Source organism: Balaenoptera acutorostrata, chromosome 1 (genome assembly GCF_949987535.1).
Source record: "Balaenoptera acutorostrata chromosome 1, mBalAcu1.1, whole genome shotgun sequence".
Taxonomy (NCBI): domain Eukaryota; kingdom Metazoa; phylum Chordata; class Mammalia; order Artiodactyla; family Balaenopteridae; genus Balaenoptera; species Balaenoptera acutorostrata.
In genome coordinates this window covers 66438704-66458868 of record NC_080064.1, presented here as the reverse complement: position 1 = coordinate 66458868, position 20165 = coordinate 66438704, and the positions used below count along the sequence as shown (strand labels likewise).

Genomic DNA, 20165 nt, shown 5'->3' with positions numbered 1-20165 from the left:
CTAGAGTAGTTGCTACTTTGTTCTCACTAGGTCCAATCAGCATAATGTTATCAATGTAATGGACCAGTGTGATATCCTGTCAAAAGGAAAGTAATCAAGATCCTTACAAACTAGATTATGACGGAGTTGGAGAGCTGATATACCCCTGAAGTTGGACAGTGAAGGGGTACTGCTGACCTTGCCAGCTGAAAGCAAACTGCTTCTGGTGATCTTTATTGACAGGTATGGAGAAAAATGCATTGGCTAGATCAATTAGCCACATACCAGGTACCACGGGATATGTTAATATGCTCAAGCAATGAAACCTCATCTGGTACAAATAGCTGCAATTGCAGTCACCACTTGGTTAAGGTTATAATTATTAATTGTCATTCTCCAAGGTCCATCTGTCCTCTGCACAGGCAAAATAGATGAGTTAAATGGGAATGTGATGGGAATCACCACCCCTGCAACTTTCAAGTCCTTGATGGTGGCACTAATGTCTCCAATCTCTCTAGGAATGGGGTACTGCTTTGGGTTACTATTTTCCTACATAGAAACAGTCCTAGTGGCTTCCATTTGCTCTCTCCTACCATAATAGTCCTCACTCCACAGGTCAGGGAACCAATGTGGGGATTTTACCAGCTGCTGAATACACATATCCCAATTATACATTCCAGAACTGGGAAAATAATCACAAGATGGGTTGCATACCCATCGGGCTCACTGTAAGATAGACCTGAGCTATAACTCCATTAATCATCTGACTTCCATAAGCCCTACCCTGACTGGTAAACCACAGTGATGTTTTGGGTCTCTGTAATTAGAGTCAGTTCAGAGCCAGTGTCTAGTAGCCCTCAAAAAGCCTGATTATTTCCTCTTTCCCCAATGCACAGTTACACTGGTAAAAGGCTGTAGGTCCCTTTGGAGAAGGCTGGGAGAAAAATTAACAGAATACATTTTTGGAGTGTACCAGAGTCCCTCCTCCAGGGGACCTGGCTTCCCCTTCATTTAAGAACTTCTAGATCTGTAAACTGGCTCAGATCTAGAAATTGGCTGAGGGGCCCTGACTCTCTTTTTTATGGTTCAGGCTAGACTTTTGTTCACCTGACCTAAAACTTTTCTGCTTATACAGATCACGTAAGAATTTAATAAGCTTCCTTTCTATTTCACTTCTAGGGACACCACAATCAACTAGCCAATGCCATATGACTGCCCAAGTCAAGACTATTCTGATTGCTGCTTGGACTCTGCTGTCTGTTTTGGTAACCACGCCTGTCTTGCCTTTGGTAGTAGAGTACCATCCGTTGGTACATCCTGCCACGGCAAGATCCAATTACTCCCACTGTATTTAGGTTTCCCAATTCAGTGACTGCAGTTTCCACTGTAAGATCTGGCCTACAGAGAAGAGTGATCACAGAGCTCTTTAAGGATGTTGGGGCTCTCCTCACAAATTTACTTCTCACAACCACAGTGAAAGGTGTGTCTTCTGGACCCTTGCAGGGTAGGTGAGTAGGTCTTAAATGACAAATCCATAAAATTCCAATCTCCCTAAGCCTCTGAATCTTTTCCTTTACATTAAACCAAGGCAGATACAGCATTTGCAAGTCGCTCACTATGGGCTACCTTTTGGTTCATGCTTCAACTAATGAACCAAACATCCTGAGCTGCAACATGAAATTCAAGACCTCTGCTTAGTGAGTACATATCAATAAATTTGGCCTTATCCAACTTCATGTTCCTTCCATCATTATCCCACATCCTTAATATTCAGTTCCATACGTGTTCCCCAGATTTCTATCTGTATTTATTAGAAAACTCAAGTAGTTCTTTTGAAGTGTAGTGTACCTCATCATGGGCCACACTTCATACCTCACCTTTACGGGCCTGCTGGGATCTGAATCTATTTATAGTTTAGAAGCAAAGAAGGATGGTAAGGGTGGATCCTGAGGAGAATTAGCGTTGTCTTACATGGCAACTGCCTTAGGGGAAGTCATTACAGTTTCTTCAGACAAAGCAGACTTAACCCCCTCATATGGGCTGGGGATGCTACTCACACTGAGGGTAGAGAAGCCTCTTCCACTGGCAAAGAAGACGCATTAGAACTTAGAGGTTCAATGTCCCCAGCTTTATTAGAGTCTTCCCACATGTCTCCATTCCAACCTTCAGGATCCCATTCCTTCCCAATCAATGTTTTGACTTTAAAAATAGAGTCGCTAGTAAGTGGCTGGGAGTTCAACTTGCATTGTAACTCAGCCAGTCAAAGAATGAGATTCTGGGTTTGATTCTCAGTAACCTCAGGCTATAGAAGATAAGAGTCTCCTTCAGGACACACATAGAAGCTTTCAGGTCATTTAGGCACGGATTTACTCAGGAATTTGAATTCCTGAACTCATCTTTTCTTTCCCCACTTTGTTCAGCAAATTAGAAGCAACCAGCCAATCTCATTATATTTGTTAGTTTGCCAAAAACGTTTGAAAGTATCATATACACGGTTACCCAGCTCCTTGCTTCTTATAAGTGGTTGATTAAAAATATCCAATGGTGTGCCTTTCCTGGTGACGCAGTAGTTAAGAATCCATCTGCCAATGCAGAGGACACGGGTTCGAGCCCTGGTCCAGGAAGATCCCACATGCCATGGAGCAACTAAGCCCGTGTACCACAACTACTGAGCCTGTGCTCTAGAGCCCGTGAGCCACAACTACCAAGCCTGTGTGCCACAACTACTGAAGCCCGTGTGCCTAGAGCCTGTGCTCCGCAACAAGAGAAGCCACCGCAATAAGAAGCCTGCACACCACAGTGACGAGTAGCCCCCACTTGCCGCAACTAGAGAAAACCTGTGTGCAGCAACAAAGACCCAACGCAGCCAAAAATAAATAAATTAATAAATTAATTACTAAAAAAATTTAAAAAGAAGAATATCCAATGGTGATATTTTGCATATTTCTATTGCTAGATCACACTATGGACTACCAGTGCTTTCTTTACGACTGGAAATAGAGTCATTAGTATCTTTAAATCTAATTAGCTTAGAAAATCGATTCCAGAACTAACTCAAAACATTCATCCTTAAAATTTTGTTCCCCTAGAACCACTCTTGATATTAAAATCTGTATTAGTCAGGGTTCTCCAGAGAAACCAAATTAACAGGATATATTTGTGTGTGTGTGTACGTGGGTGTGTGTCTGTGTCTCTGTCTGTCTGTAGAGAGAAAGAGAAAGATTTATTACAAGGAATTGGCTCACATGATTATGGAGACTGACAAGTCCCCAAATCTGCAATCATCAAGCTGCAGACCCAGGAAAGCTAATGATGTAGTTTCCACTCCAAGTCTAAAGGCCTGAGAACCAGGAGGGTCAACGGTGTAGTTCTAGTCTAAATGTTAGCATGCTCAAGACCCAGAAAGAGCTGATGTTTCAGTTCCAGACTAAAGGCAGGAAAGAACCGATGTTCAAGACTGAAGGTAGTCAGGCAGGAGTTTCCTCCTACTCCAAGGGGTCAATCTTTTCGTTCTATTCAGGTCTTCAACTGGGCCCCACTCAAAAGTGACTGGCTAAGGCTCACCCACATTAGAAAGGGAAATCTGCTTTACTCATTCTACCAATTCAAATTCTAATCTCATTCAGAAACACCCTCACAGATACACCCAGAAAATGTTTGACCAAATGTCTGGGTACTCCATAGACTAGTCAAGCTGACATATAAAATTAAGCATCACTATTAATAATTAGCTTTTAATCCCAATAAGTAATATATGCATCTTATTTATATGAGAAATTCTTATCGACTGAAGTAGATTCAGAATTACAAAGACTAATGTTACCCAGTAACATTAGTTCTGATTCATCACATACCCTTCTTTAAGTATAAAATAAGATTTTTCTTAAAAAAGAACAAAAAAAGAAAAAAACATGAAAAATAAAAATACAAAAAAAAAAGAAAAAAGAAAAAAACAAAAAAAGATTTTTTCCCATTCTATATATAATAAATCACTATGGACTCTTATTTAAGGTATAGAACCTCATCTTAGGGATATTTTAAGGTACTTTAAATGTAGAAAAATATTTTTATTTAAGTTTTTTCATACCAGTATATATTTTGAGTGATTATCTAAAAAGATATTTTACAAGTTACCTTAATAATAGAGCAAAAATCATAGTTTGTTTAACAGAGTTGATTTATGAAAAAACATTTCCTTTAAAGAAATGAAATCTCAGGTAAGCAGATTTTCCATAAAGTGATTTCAGATACATAGTTTACTTCATGTTGTGACATCACAGTCAATGTTATTACACATAAAGTCAATTATTGAAATGTTTTCATGTTTTGCTATTTAATTTGATTAAATTAAAGCCAAGTGACTAGTTTTGACATTATTTTTATTTCTTGATTTCCTCCTTTCCTTTTGTACATCATGACTATCATATTAACTGTTCTTGCTTCCATCAGAAATGAAGAAAATATAAATGCTATGGTATGTTTTTGTTAACTAAAATTGTTTAATGAGCTATTTTGTAGGTGCCTGTAAAATCCAATTGTGATGAATTTATAAAGGATACATCAAAAAAGGACTCAACACATTATTTACAATAGCCAAGGTATGGAAGCAACCTAAGTGTTCATCAACAGATATACGGAGGGCTTCCCTGGTGGCACAGTGGTTAAGAATCCACCTGCCAATGCAGGAGACACGGGTTCAAGCCCTGGTCTGAGAAGATCCCACATGCCGTGGAGCGACTAAGCTCATGCACCACAACTACTGAGCCTGCACGCTAGAGCCTGGGGGCCACAACTACTGAAGCCCGTGCACCTAGAGCCTGTGCTCCCAACAAGAGAAGCCACCACAATGAGAAGCCCATGCACCGCAACCAAGAGTAGCCCCCGCTCACTGCAAGCAGAGAAAAGCCCACGTGCAGCAACAAAGACCCAACGCAGCCAAAAACAAAATAAATAAAATAAATAAATTTATAAAAACAGATATATGGATAAAGAAGATGTGGTATATATATATACATATATATATATATCACACACAGTAGAATACTACTCAGCCATTAATAAGAATGAAAATTTTTTTAATTGAAGTATAGTTGATTTACAATGTTTCAGATGTACAGCAAAAGAATATATATATATTCTTTTTCAGATTCTTTTCCATTATAGGTTATTGCAAGATATTAAATATAGTTCCCCGTGCTACGGTAGGTCCTTGTTGTTTATCTATTTTGTATACAGTAGTATCTGTTAATCCCTAGTTTACCCTGCCCCACTTTTCCTTGGTAACCTTAAGTTTGTTTTCCATGTCTGAAAAAAGAATGAAATTTTGCTATGTGTAGCAACATGGATGGACTTGGAGGGCATTATGCTAAGTGAAATAAGTCAGACAGAGAAAGACAAATACTGTATGGTATCACTTATATGTAGAATCTAAAACTACAACACAAAGTGAATAAAACAAAAAGAAACAGACTCACAGATATAGAGACCAAACTAGTGGCTACCAGTGGGGAGAGGGAAGGAGGCAGAGGCAATATATGGGTAGGGGAAAAAAAAAAAGGGTTATTATGGGATTATATGAAATTATCTGGGTGAAACTTTTGAAAATTGTAAGGTACTGTACAATTTTAAAAATCTTTCATTCAATAAAAGAAATTTTTAAAAAGAGCCCAAAATTAATGTACTTAAAATAAATAGAGAAGAATACCTTTAAGCTCAGCAGATATTCACAAACAGCGTAACAAATGCCAATACCTTCTTCTGTATTAGTACCTCTGCCAAGTTCATCAATTAATATGAGTGATTTGTCATTAGCATTATGTAGAATATATGCTATCTGAAAATATAATTTCAGTATTATTCATTGTGACCAAACAGCTGTCACTATTATAGGAAAAAATGAGGAAAAATCCAGTCTCATTATTAGTTCATTTGAAATACATTTTTACAGAGAAATCCTGCTGAGCAGAAACTAACACATTGCTTTTCTTTCTAAAAATCTCATTACTAGTAATTCCAATAGAATAAATGTATTAACGGACTACATTTTTGGAGTGTACGTAAACAGTCATATGCATATGTGTATGAGACAACAGGGTAAATAAACATTATCTAAAATATTGATGTTTCAGATACAGTGAAATAAACCAATGAATTAAATGTTTAAATAAAGCACAAAGATGGTCATTTTCTTCTCTACAAATGATTAATCAATTGTCATAAAATGCTCGGAACTATCTCTCAAATTTATTTTAACATCTCTATAGCCAGTAAAAATGAAAAGAAAAATTTAGGGAAAAGCATCCAAGTCCATTGATTACCAATTAAAGAAACTTAAACCCATGCCCAATAAAGATGTATGTCATGACACAATAGTAACCTTCATGGCCATTTTACGTTTCCATAGGACTAAGCTTCTTGAGAGCTAGGACCACTTAAAAATATACCTCAAGCACTTAGTCTATTGCTATATTCTCCCATAGATATTCAACACATACTAAATAATTAAATAAATGTCATATATTGTGGGCAAATAACTTTATTCTCCCACTATCTAAAGAAAAAAAGTTATCTGTATAGTGATCCAATAACTCCTACCTACTAAAGATAGCCCAAGAGCTATACTGAATTCTTTTAGCCCTTCAAGCTTACTTGACATTTGCTCAGATCAAAAATAGGTGATGATACGTACTTTGTTAGAGGAAGTGAAAATTCTACAACAGCACAGAAGAGGATGATTTTTAAAAACCTTTTAACACAGTGATCCTTTATTTTAAAATCAAGTCTATCAGGAACAATAGATACTATGCAAAAATGTTCCTGAATAGGTCATTGTTTTCTGAAGTCTTTTATATATTCCACACAAAAACATGAATGTGCATTTTTATCATTCAATAATACTAGCTTTTTCTTTAAAGCTGTATTTTTCATTAAAACATTTGCTTCCATTTCCACATAAGACAGAAATTAGGAAGCTGTCTTTGACTGCCCTCTGGCTCTTGTAGAGGAGTATAAACACATCTGCATGCTTTCGTATAAGAATATTTTCTTATGTTATAATTGACCAGTAATAGGAGAATTCAATATGCTTTTAACAGAAGAAAAGTTGAGCTTGGGTACCTCTTTCATTTCCTTCATAAATGTTGATGAATTTGTTTCAATATCATCATCAGTACTTATTCTTGTAAAAATCTGTTCAGCAATTCTAAAGGAAGCATATTCTGCTGGAACATATGATCCTATAAAATATAAGGTCAAAGTAAACTGCGATGTTTTTATAAAACGTAAGTACTACTAATATTTTGCACTTTCCACCAACTCAGATTATTTACTAGCCTGTCTAAGAATTAATGTGGTGGAAAGATCACTTGGTATGGAACTAGAAGATGTGGCCCCAGCACTGTCATTTACTGTACAACCTTGGACAGCACTTAATTCTTCCAGCTTCATCTTCCTCACATAAAAAATGGAAATACTTACCCTACCTATTGTACAAAGTTATTTGGAAGTTGAAAATAGATAATATATATTCAAGTACATTAGAAAGATTTGTTATAAACTCGATAAAAATTTTAAATAATATATTTAGATGATAAAGAATACTCAAAATATGAAAATCTGAAGGAAATGGTTATGAAGCTCAAGTTGATAAAATTATAGAAAGATATATTAGGAAATATCTGTTATTAGAAGAGTACAGAAATACCCACAATTAGAATGAATGCAAAACATTTAATTTTTTTAATAAGGTAAATTTTCATCCACAAGACTGTTTCTGTCTGAGAAATTATCAGGCTAACTAATCTAAAATATTCATCTTTTGAAAACAAATCAATCTGATTAACGTACCTAACTCTATACAAAATGGGATACAAAAGGCATTCTAAAACCATAGGAAGATAAAAATATACAAATAGTTGAATGGGAAAAGTATGAAGTATACAGAACTCTGTACAGACAAAATGGTGAAATAATGGGAGCGAAGAAACAAAGCCAGATTAGTCCAGGATTTAAAACAAAGGCAGGGCTTCCCTGGTGGCGCAGTAGTTGAGAATCTGCCTGCCAATGCAGGGGACGCGGGTTTGAGCCCTGGTCTGGGAAGATCCCACATGCCGCGGAGCAACTGGGCCCGTGAGCCGCAATTACTGAGCCTGCGCGTCTGGAGCCTGTGCTCCGCAACAAGAGAAACCGCGATAATGAGAGGCCCGCGCCCCGCGAAGAAGAGTGGCCCCCCACTTGCCACAACTAGAGAAAGCCCTCGCACAGAAACGAGGACCCAACACAGCCAGAAATAAATAAATAATTAATTAATTAAAAAAATATTAAAACAAACAAACAAAAAAACAAAGGCAAAGGTGAAGAATAGGATCTACCTCTGAATAATAAGGACTAGCAGGAAGAGAAAGCAAAAGTCAGGATAATACTAATAAAAATAAAAGTAATAATAATAACAGTAGCAATTATAATGATCGCACGTCAGAAAGCAGATATCTTAAATACAACTTTCTCATAGGACTGCCAAAAGGATTAAATGGGAAAATAAATATGAAAGTACCAAGTATAGAATATAGCGTATATGGTATATGTTAATATTTTCCCTTCTCTCTTATCTCCACCAAAAAGGCTCTCAACTTATCATCATATCAAAGAAACCTACTGGCTGGTATTTTGCTTCTAATCTGGCTCTCCTCTAACCGTACATTAACCAGAGTGAGCTATCTAAAACTCAAATCCAATTATGCCATTCTCCTGCTTAAATTTCAATAGCTCCCTATAGATTTCTGGATAAAGTTCTATCTCCTCCATTAAGTACCTAAGGCCCTTCACAGTCTGACTCCTGCCCATCTCTCCAGCTTTAAGCCTGCCATTTCTCACAGCCACTCTTTGTTCTACAAAGCAAAAGAACCACTAAGCCTCTGGATTCCTTGTGGTTCCTTGGGAACATCATACTGTTTTTTGCTTCTGTGCTTTGGAACATTCTCTTACCTCTATCTGGAAAGTCTCCTTCTTTCTCATACTCTCCCCTTAAGTCCATAACATTTTATATATATTATCTCGCTTAATCTTTACAACAGTTCTTAGACGTAGGTACTATTATAATTTTTATTTACAGACAGAAAAACTAAGGAGGTTAAATAATTTGCCTAAGATCATACAGCCAGTAACTAGACAAGCTAGGTCTAGCTCCAAAGCCTATATTCTTAACTTCGGTGCCTTTCAAGTCCTAGTGTTTCCTTTATGATCAGATCATATATTATATATACTTTTAGGTATTTCAGAGGCTGAAGATGGACAGTGACAAGAGAAGTAGAGTAATAGTAATTTTCTTCAAATATTTGAGAGGCTATTCTCAGGAGATACTAGATGATTCTGAAATGCACAGAAGATAAGAATTAGGACTAATGAGTAGAAGTTATAGGAAGTCAAATTTCAATTCAGTATAATGAATGTTTTAAAAATTACAGCTATCCAACAATTAGATAGCCTGTTTTTTTAAAGGACAGAACTCCTTATAACAATTCAAACAGAAGTAAGATTATCATGTAACATATGAATCAGTATTCTTATAAGGGGAGGAAAGTTATCTAAGATGGCCTTTTAAACTATAAACTCAATAAAATATTTACTCTTTATTCATTCATTCGTTCATCTCTAATTTTCTTTCCCAGTAGTAAGGGTAAATTTGCACTGTATGATCAATATTGCTATTGCTGTATTTCTCTTACAATCCATTACACTAGACCAAGGTTTTTCAACCACATCTTGGGCTGGATAAATCTTTCTTGTGTATGTGTGTGGACTGGGGTGGGGGTGTGGGGTGGATGAAATGGAGAAGGTGGCTGTCCTGTGCATTGCAGGATATTTAGCAGCATCTCTGGATTTTATACTCCCCTCAGTTGTTCCAATTAAAAATGTCTCCAGACATTGCCAAATTCCAGGGGGTGAGGGGAACCAAAATCATCCCCGGTTGAGAACCACTTCATTAGGACCAATCATCTCATCTCTGATTCATATAGTCCTCAAGGAACCCAGTTTTCAGAGATAAGCGGTGAGTATGCCTCTATGACAAGAAATATGTAACAATGTTGGGCCAGTGACAGCCATTTACATGTGTGTGTATACACACATGTGTGTAATATATCAGTTGCTGTGGCCAAGTTATTGGTACCCCTTAAATTAAGTAAGGGAAATGTTTCTGTGCCCAATGTTATAATTTTGGGAAAACCTTACATGGGTTATTAGAAGCAGCAGTTTATCCTACTTATTTCACTTTTCCTCCCAACAAACTTTTTGAATCTCAGATAATTATATGATTCAGTTTAGCAGTAGTTGATACAACATTAATAGCTATTGTAAGGAAATTTTTCTTTTGTTATATCCCACAAAATTTTCAGTACAATGTAATCCAAATTAGATGGAGCTTAATAAATACCAAATAGTAAAACTTATGGTGTGTATATATATATATACATATATATATACATATATATATACATATATATATATATATATATATATATGTATATATATATATATTAGACACTATTATACTTTTAGGTAAGAAAATCTACTCCAAACTGTTCTTGGGTTAATCAAGCTCCTAGATCTAAAATACTGGGCACAGGCGGAGTCAAGATGGTGGACTAGGAGGATGCAGAATTCGTGTCTCCGCACAACTAGGGCACCTACCAGGCACCACTGGGGGACCACGGACACCTAAGGGGATGGGAGGAACCCCCAGCGACCGGGTAGGACGTGGGGTGTGTGGGGAGTGAAGGGGGAGGAGAAGTGGATGTGGGATGGGACTGGCGCCCCTGAGGGGCGGCTGGGGGAGGGGAAGGGATCCCACACCTGAAGCAGGAAATTGGGGGACCACTGGGAGGGCAGAGGATCAAAAGGGAGCGTGGCCAGGTTTCCCCTGCCCACTTGGGCCCCCAGGAACCTGCTGAGATCCAAGGCCTGATCCTCTGCCCACCTAGGCCCCCTCCAGCCTGGCGGGTCCTGAGGGAGTGGGAGGGAGGGAAGGGGGAGCAAAAGTAAAGGCCGGACCTCCAAGACTGGCACCCCTGAGGGGTGGCTGGGGGAGGAGAGGAATTCCTACACCCAGTGGGACCCACCCACGGTTAGGGGTCCAGCAGGGACAGGGGAAACTCTGGGGGAGACGGTGGGGGGGGCATGCAGAGGAGGAAGGGAAAGTGGCCAGTGCTTTCCCTGTCCACTTAGGCACCGGGGAGCCTGTTGGGCTCCCAGGCCTAATCCTCTGCCCTCGGAGGCTCCCTCCTGACGTGCAGAGCCCAAGCCCCGCCCCTACACTCCCACCCAGGGCCCTACCTCTACACTCGGAGACCCCCTCCAATGCACTGGGCCTAAACCCCACCCACACACCCTCACTCAAGGTCCTACCTCCAAAGGAACCCCACACTCCAGAGGCCTTCCCTTCCACCTGCTGCCTCTCCCCTTCCGCACAGGTCCTAAGCAGAGGCTCCGCCTCACGCTTGAATGTCACCCTACCTAGGCCCCACCGCCAAGGCCTTTTCTGGCTGCATGGGTCCTGAGCCTAGGCCTCGGCCCATGCTCAAACGTCATCCCCCCACCCGCCTAGGTGCTGCCCTGCCCTAAACCCCGCCCCTTCCTAAGTTCCACCCCCCCAAACTCCACCCACAAAGCCAAGACTTTTTTTTTTTTCCCCTCTTTTAGACTGGGGTTCTGTTTTACCTTGTTGATTCATTGTTGTTGATTCATTTATATTTTTATTTTTCCTAATAAATATTTTATTTTTCTAATTTTCTTTTATTCTTTATACTTTGTTATTGTTCTTTCCTTTTGGCTTGTTCCCCACCGCGGCCCTCCGTTTTTTTTTTTTTTTCTGCTGTCGTTTTATTTTACTTTGTTGCAGTTGTTTCAATTATATTTTTATTTTTCCTAATATATTTTTTATCTTTCTAACTTTATTTTGTTTATTATTCTTTGATATTGTACTGCTCCTTTTTTTTTTTTTTTTTTCTGCGCCATGCAGCTTGCGGAATCTTGGTTCCCAGGCTGGAGGTCAGGCCCGAGCTCCTGTGGTGGGAGCTCCAAGTCCAAATCACTGGACTAACAGAGAACCTCAGACCCCAGGGAATATCAATTGGAGTGAGGCCTCCTGGAGGTCCTCATCTCAGCACCAAGACCCAGCTCTATCCAACTGCCTGCAAAATCCAGTGCTGGATGCCTCAGGCCAAAAAACCAGTAAGACAGGAATACAGCACAACCCATCAAAAAAAAATAATGAAATGACAAAAAAGTATGTTACAGACGAAGGAGCAAAGTAAAAACCTACAAGACCAAATAAATGAAGCCAAAATACGCAAACTACCTGAAAAACAATCCAGAGTAATGATGATAAAGATGATCCAAACTCTCGGAAACAGAATGGAGAAAATACAAGAACATTTAAAAAGGATCTAGAAGAACTAAAGAGCAAACAAACAGTGACGAAAAACACAATAACTGAAATTAAAAATACTCTAGAAGGAATCAATAGCAGAATAACTGAGGCAGAAGTACAGATAAGTGAGCTAGAAGATAAAACGGTGGAAATAATTGCCAGGGAGCAGAATAAAGAAAAAGAATGAGAAGAATTCAGGACAGGCTCAGAGGCCTCTGGGACAACATTAAACATGGGAACATTCAAATTACAGGGGTCCCAGAAGAAGAAGACAAAAAGAAAGGGTCTGAGAAAATATCTGAAGAGATTACAGTCGACAATTTCCTTAACATGGGAAAGGAAATAGTCAATCAAGTCCAGGAAGTGCAGAGAGTCCCATACAGGATAAACCCAAAGAGAAACACGCCAAGACACATATTAATCAAACTATCAAAAATTAAATATAAAGAAAAAAATATTAAAAGCAGCAAGGGAAAAGCAACAAATAATATACAATGGATTCCCCATCAGGTTAACAGCTGATCTTTCAGCAGAAACTCTGCAAGCCAGAAGGGAGTGGCAGGATGTATTTAAAGTGATGAAAGGGAAAAACCTACAACCAAGATTTCTCTACCCAGCAAGGATCTCATTCAGATTCAAAGGAGAAATTAAAACCTTTACAGACAAGGGATTTCCTTGGTGGTGCAGTGGCTAAGAATCTGCCTGCCAATGCAGGGGACATGGGTTTGAGCCCTGGTCTGGGAAGATCCCACATGTCGTGGATCAACTAAGCCAGTGTGCTACAACTAGTGAGCCTGAACTCTAGAGCCCATGAGCCACAACCACTGAACCCACGTGCCACAACTACTGAAGCCCACGTGCCTAGAGCTTGTGCTTCACAACAAGAGAAGCCGCCACAATAAGAAGCCACGCACCACAATGAAGAGTAGCCCCCGCTCGCTATAACTAGAGAAAGCCTGCGTGCAGCAATGAAGATCCAACACAGCCAAAAAAAAAAAAAAAAATCTTTAAAAAAAAAAACCTCTATAGACAAGCAAAAGCTAAGAGAATTCAGCACCACCAAACCAGCTTTACAACAAATGCTAAAGGAACTTCTCTTGGCAGGAAACACAAGAGAAGGAAAAGACCTGCAATAACAAACCCAAAACAATTAAGAAAATGGTAATAGGAACATACATATTGATAATTACCTTAAATGTAAATGGACTAAATGCTCCAACCAAAAGATACAGATTGGCTGAATGGATACAAAAACAAGACCTGTATATATGTTCTCTACAAGAGACCCACTTCAGATCCAGGGACACATACAGACTGAAAGTGAGGGGATGGGAAAAAGATATTCCATGCAAATGGAAAACAAAAGAAAGCTGGAGTAGCAATTCTCATATCAGAAAAATAGACTTTAAAATAAAGACTATTACAAGAGACAAAGAAAGACACTACATAATGATCAAGGGATCAATCCAAAAAGGATATATAACAACTGTAGATATTAACCCACCCAACATAGGAGCACCTCAATACATAAGGCAAATGCTAACAGCTATAAAAGGGGAAATCAACAGTAACACAATAATAGTAGGTGACTTTAACACCCCACTTACACCAATCAACAGATCATCCAAACAGAAAATAAATAAGGAAACACAAGCTTTAAATGACACATTAAACAAGATGGACTTAACTGATATTTATAGGACATTCCATCCGAAAACAATAGAATACACTTTCTTCTCAAGTGCTCATGGAACATTCTCCAGGATAGACCATATCTTGGGTCACAAATCAAGCCTTGGTAAATTTAAGAAAATTGAAATCATATCAAGCATCTTTTCCGACCACAACACTATGAGACTAGATACCAATTATGGGAAAAAAATTTTAAAAAATACAAACACATGGAGGCTAAGCAATACGCTACTAAACAACCAAGAGATCACTGAAGAAATCAAAGAGGAAATCAAAAAATATCTAGAAACAAATGACAATGAAAACACGACGACCCAAAACCTATGGGATGCAGCAAAAGTGGTTCGAAGAGGGAAGTTTACAGCAATACAATCCTACCTCAAGAAACAAGAAAAATCTCAAATAAACAAGCTAACCTTACACCTAAAGCAATTAGAGAAAGAAGAACAAAAAACCCCCAAAGTTAGCAGAAGGAAAGAAATCATAAAGATCAGATCAGAAATAAATGAAAAAGAAATGAAGGAAACAATAGCAAAGATCAATAAAACTAAAAGCTGGTTCTTTGAGAAGATAACAAAAATTGATAAAGCATTAGCCAGACTCATCAGGAAAAAAAGGGAGAAGACAAATAAACAGAATTAGAAATGAAAAAGGAGAAGTAACAACTGAAACTGCAGAAATACAAAGGATCATGAGAGAGTACTACAAGCAACTATATGTTAATAAATGGGACAACCTGGAAGAAATGGACAAATTCTTACAAAAGTACAACCTTTCAAGACTGAACCAGGAAGAAATAGAAAACATGAACAGACCAATCACAAGCACTGAAATTGAAACTATGATTAAAAATCTTCCAACAAACAAAAGCCCAGGACCAGATGGCTTCACAGGAGAATTCTATCAAACATTTAGAGAAGAGCTAACACCTATCCTTCTCAAACTCTCCCAAAATATAGCAGAGGGAGGAACACTCCTAAACTCATTCTATGAGGCCACCATCACCCTGATGAAGATGTCACAAAGAGAGAAAACTACAGGCCAATATCACTGAGGAACATAGATGCAAAAATCCTCAACAAAATACTAGCAAACAGAATCCAGCAGCACATTAAAAGGATCATACACCATGATCAAGTGGGATTTATCCCAGGAATGCAAGGATTCTTCAATATATGCAAATCAATCAATGTGATACACCATATTAAGAAACTGAAGTATAAAAACCATATGATAATCTCAATAGATGCAGGAAAAGCTTTTGACAACATTCAGCACCCATTTACGATAAAAACTCTCCAGAAAGTGGGCATAGAGGGAACCTACCTCAACATAATAAAAGCCATATGACAAACCTACAGCCAACATCATTCTCAATGGTGAAAAACTGAAAGCATTTCCTCTAAGATCAGGAACAAGACAAGGTTGCCCACTCTCACCACTATTATTCAACATAGTTTTGGAAGTTTTAGCCACGGCAGTCAGAGAAGAAAAAGAAATGAAATGAATCCAAGTAGGAAAAGAAGAAGTAAAACTGTCACTGTTTACAGATGACACGATACTATACATAGAAAATCCTAAAGATGCCACCAGAAAACTACTAGAGCTAATCAATGAATTTGGTAAAGTAGCAGGATACAAAATTAATGCACAGAAATCTCTTGAATTCCTATACACTAACAACAAAAAATCAGAAAGAGAAATCAAGGAAACACTCCCATTTACCATTGCAACAAAAACATAAAATACCTAGGAATAAACATACCTAAGGAGGCAAAAGACCTGTATGCAGAAAACTATAAGACACTGAAAGAAATCAAAGATGATACAAACAGATGGAAAGATATACCATGTTCTTGGATTGGAAGAATCAATATTGTGAAAGTGACTATATTACCCAAAGCAGCTACAGATTCAATGTAATCCCCATTAAATTACCAATGGTATTTTTCGTAGAACTAGAACAAAAAATTTGACAATTTGTATGGAAACACAAAAGACCTCGAATAGCCAAAGCAATCTTGAGAAAGAAAAACGGAACTGGAGGAATCAGGCTCCCTGACTTCAGACTATACTACAAAGCTATAGTAATCAAGAGAGTATGGTACTGGCACAAAAACAGAAATATAGATCAATGGAACAGGACAGAAAGCCCAGAGATAAACCCACGCACATATAGTCACCTTATCTTTGACAAAGGAGGCAAGAATATACAATGTAGAAAAGACAGCCTCTTCAATAAGTAAACCTGGGAAAACTGGACAGCTACATGTAAAAGAATGAAATTAGAACACTCCTTAACATCATACACAAAAATAAACTTCAAATGGATTAAATATTTGCAAACGAAGCAACTGACAAAGGATTAATCTCCAGAATATACAAGCAGCTCATGCAGCTCAATATCAAAAAAACGAACAACCCAATCCAAAATGGGCAGAAGACCTAAACAGACATTTCTCCAAAGAAGATATACAGATTGCCAACAAACACATGAAAGGATGCTCAACATCACTAATCATTAGAGAAATGCAAATCAAAACTACAGTGAGGTATTACCTCACACCGGTCAGAATGGCCATCATCAAAAAATGTACAAACAATAAATGCTGGAGAGGGTGTGGAGAAAAGGGAACCCTCCTGCACTGTTGGTGGCAATGTAAATTGATACAACCACTATGGAGAACAGTAAGGAGGTTCCTTAAAAAACTTAAAATAGAACTACCAAATGACCCAGCAATCCCACTACTGGGCACATACCCTGAGAAAACCATAATTCAAAAAGAGTCATGTACCACAATGTTCATTGCAGCTCTATTTACAATAGCCAGGACATGGAAGCAACCTAAGTGTCCATCCACAGATGAATGGATAAAGAAGATGTGGCACATATATACAATGGAATATTACTCAGCCATAAAAAGAAACAAAATTGAGTTATTTGTAGTGAGGTGGATGGACCTAGAGTCTGTCATGCAGAGTGAAGTAATTCAGAAAGAGAAAAACAAATACCGTATGCTAACACACATATATGGAATCTAAAGAAAAAAAAATGGTTCTGATGAACCTGGGGGCAGGACAGGAATAAAGATGCAGACGTAGAGAATGGACTTGAGGACACAGGGAGGGGGAAGGGTAAGCTGGGACAAAGTGAGAGAGTAGCACTGACATATACACACTAACAAATGTAAAATAGATCACTAGTGGGAAGCAGCTGCATAGCACAGGGAGATCAGCTTGGTGCTTTGTGACCACCCAGAAGGGGGGATTGGGAGGGTGTGAGGGAGATGCAAGAGGGAGTGGATATGGAGATATATGTGTGCATATAGCTGATTCACTTTGTTATACAGCAGAAACTAACACAACATTGTAAAGCAATTATACTCCAATAAAGATGTTAAAAAAAATAAAAATAAAACACTGGGCAAGAAATGCTTTAAATGGGGAGCAGAATTGGTAACTATAAAGTAAATCCACAACTTACCAATCTGGGCCATAATCTGACAAAGAGCAATCTGTTTCAAATATGTGGATTTCCCACTCATATTTGGTCCAGTTATGATAAAAAAATTACTCCCTTCTGTAATATAGGTATTGTTGGCAACAGGTTTTTCCACAGATATTTTTTCAAGAATGGGGTGCCATCCATGTTTGATTGCTAAAGTATCAGTAAACTCTGGCCGAACTAAAGAGAAAAATGTTTTTGAAAGATTAATATATTTATACTTAAAGATTCTGTGGTATGTACATACTGTTTATATTTTAGTGATTTTACCTGGCTCAATTTGGAACAATATCATTAAGATATTATTTTATCTCCAATTCTTCTAAATTATAATTGACACAGTCTAATCACATCACAACTTTTATTCATTTCCAGAAAAATCTAAGACTTAGCTCCCTGTCATTGTGCTGGGCTCCAAAAGAGTTCATAACTTTTTCAGATTTGCATAATTAAAACGAATCAACCAGCCTCTGATAACACTTTTAAAATAACAATTAATTTACAAGTGCTCTAAAATTGCACATTTACTTAATCCTTGCCTTAAGCATTATTTCAAATTTGACATACTTAGCTTTCCAAATGAGGTCTGAAAATAGAGTAAAACCAAATAAAAACATAATTTTATGTCCAAAGTTATAGAAATTTTGTCTAAAAAGAAATCTCAGAGGGTAGAGAAAACAGACACAAAAGATTTTGTTAATTTATAGCAAGAAACAATGATCAGGTCTGTATAGATAATTTCTGAGGTGAAGAGGGTGGGAGGACAAGTAAAAATTAAAATGCAACATGCTTCTAGATGAAACACATGGATAAACTTGAAAGCATTCATTATAAAAGTGAGGCTGATTAGAAAACAATTTTTTACTATTTTTAAATCATTTTTAACATCAAAAATTCACTATTTATAAGTTTTGAGTTTCAGAAAGGTCCCTCTCAAAATGGAGGAACATCAAATATCTTAATAGTTAAGAAAACTATTAAAATAGCTGATCTCTAATGTAAGGTTTTAACCCCAAAAGAGACATAAAAGATTGAAAAGTTTTGGCCTATATAATACCAATTGAAAAATTTAACATTTCCATAAGAAATACAGAAATATCAAAGATGAAAAAAATCTTTGTAAAATACCTTTTCCCATCAGACAGTCTTTCTTATTTGGGGAAACTTTAAAGTTTCTTGCAGTTTTTTTTTTTCTTTCTGATTTCTCAATTTCTCAGTAAATACTTTTCTGACTTTTAAACGAAAATTTAAGGATATTTTCACTTTCTCTATCTTGAGTCTTAGTCTAGGACCATAAGCAAGACACTGTATTTCAGGTAACAAAAAAAAAAAATGTAAACCATTCATAATTGTTATATAAAATTGCTTGAATGGAATACAAATTTCAGTACGCAACATATTTATCCCAAAGAAAATAACTTACCATAGTCAGAAAGAGTGCAGGCATGAGCAAATGACAGTAGCATATCCAGCATTGACACAGTGTCAGACAGTTTATGTAAGCAATGAATATGTTCATAAATCTCACTAAGCAGTTTGCACACTATCCTGAAAACACATGTTTGGTAAGACAAATAGTGCCTTTTACAGAGGGACATACAATGCAATTGTAAAACAATATTAAATTCATTGTCTGAGGTAAAATAACATTCACATTTGAGTTGTACACTACAGGTAAAGTCTATTGTTCTATTGCCTCATTTTAGAGATGAGGAAATTGAAGCTTATACTCAAGGTCACAGTTACTGAGTAGCAAAGAATCCATCTTCTAGTGTGTTAACACCAAGTTTTTTAAATAACTGCTTTTATTAAATATTAATAAAATAAATTTTTATTAATAGAAATACTTTATATAGGTCAAAGCAAGCCCTCACTATACTTCAACAGATCCCATCTGCTAATAATTTTGTTCTTGCAATGTTAAATTCAACACAAAAGCTATTATGTATTTTCTCTCACCCATTCTCTCTCGCCCTCTCTCTCTCTACACACACACACACACACACACACACACACACACACATCCTAACAACATAATTATTTAAGCTTTTATGTGGCAGTTATCATATTGTGACATAATATAAAAGTTTTTCCCTTACATGGAGAAATATGTTCCCCAGCTTACTATATCTTATAATCTTTTTGGTTTATGCTCTGAAATTGTTTTGAAAGCCCAACATTTATCTTTATCATCTCAGCTTACCAATGTCCTAGTTCTTATTTCTAGACACATTGCTACCGTTTCATGAACAGCAAAAGACTGGCATTATTGTGATATTGTTATGTCAGTACTAAGGCATGAAAATTTGAGGGCTTACATACTAAAGAAAAAGAATAAACTTAATGAAACTTATCTGGGCCCAAGATAAGCCCAGATGTGCCAAGTTCTACATCATGGTGGAATATATACTACAAAAGTATCAGTGGTACTACAGGTATTTCAAGCTCATGTCATTATGACATTTCTTAAAACTTTATAAAAAGAATGAATGAAGTACTGCTGAAATGTAGAAATTTGGTTGGGTATCAAACTTTTTCTATAACACAGTATAATGCGTTTGTTTG

At 37.3% G+C, this 20165-nt stretch overlaps 1 protein-coding gene across 1 annotated transcript in view; it reads right to left on the bottom strand.

The window, feature by feature from the left end:
• Nucleotides 1–20165, bottom strand: part of MSH4 (mutS homolog 4) — a 99210-nt gene that overhangs the window by 10573 nt on the left and 68472 nt on the right. The window contains exons 14-17 of the mRNA XM_007182352.3: nt 19024–19148; nt 17580–17780; nt 7096–7214; nt 5684–5812 (exon numbers count right to left, since the gene is read on the bottom strand). Coding sequence (XP_007182414.2) covers nt 5684–5812; nt 7096–7214; nt 17580–17780; nt 19024–19148 — 574 coding nt within the window. The remainder of the gene's footprint in view (nt 1–5683; nt 5813–7095; nt 7215–17579; nt 17781–19023; nt 19149–20165) is intronic.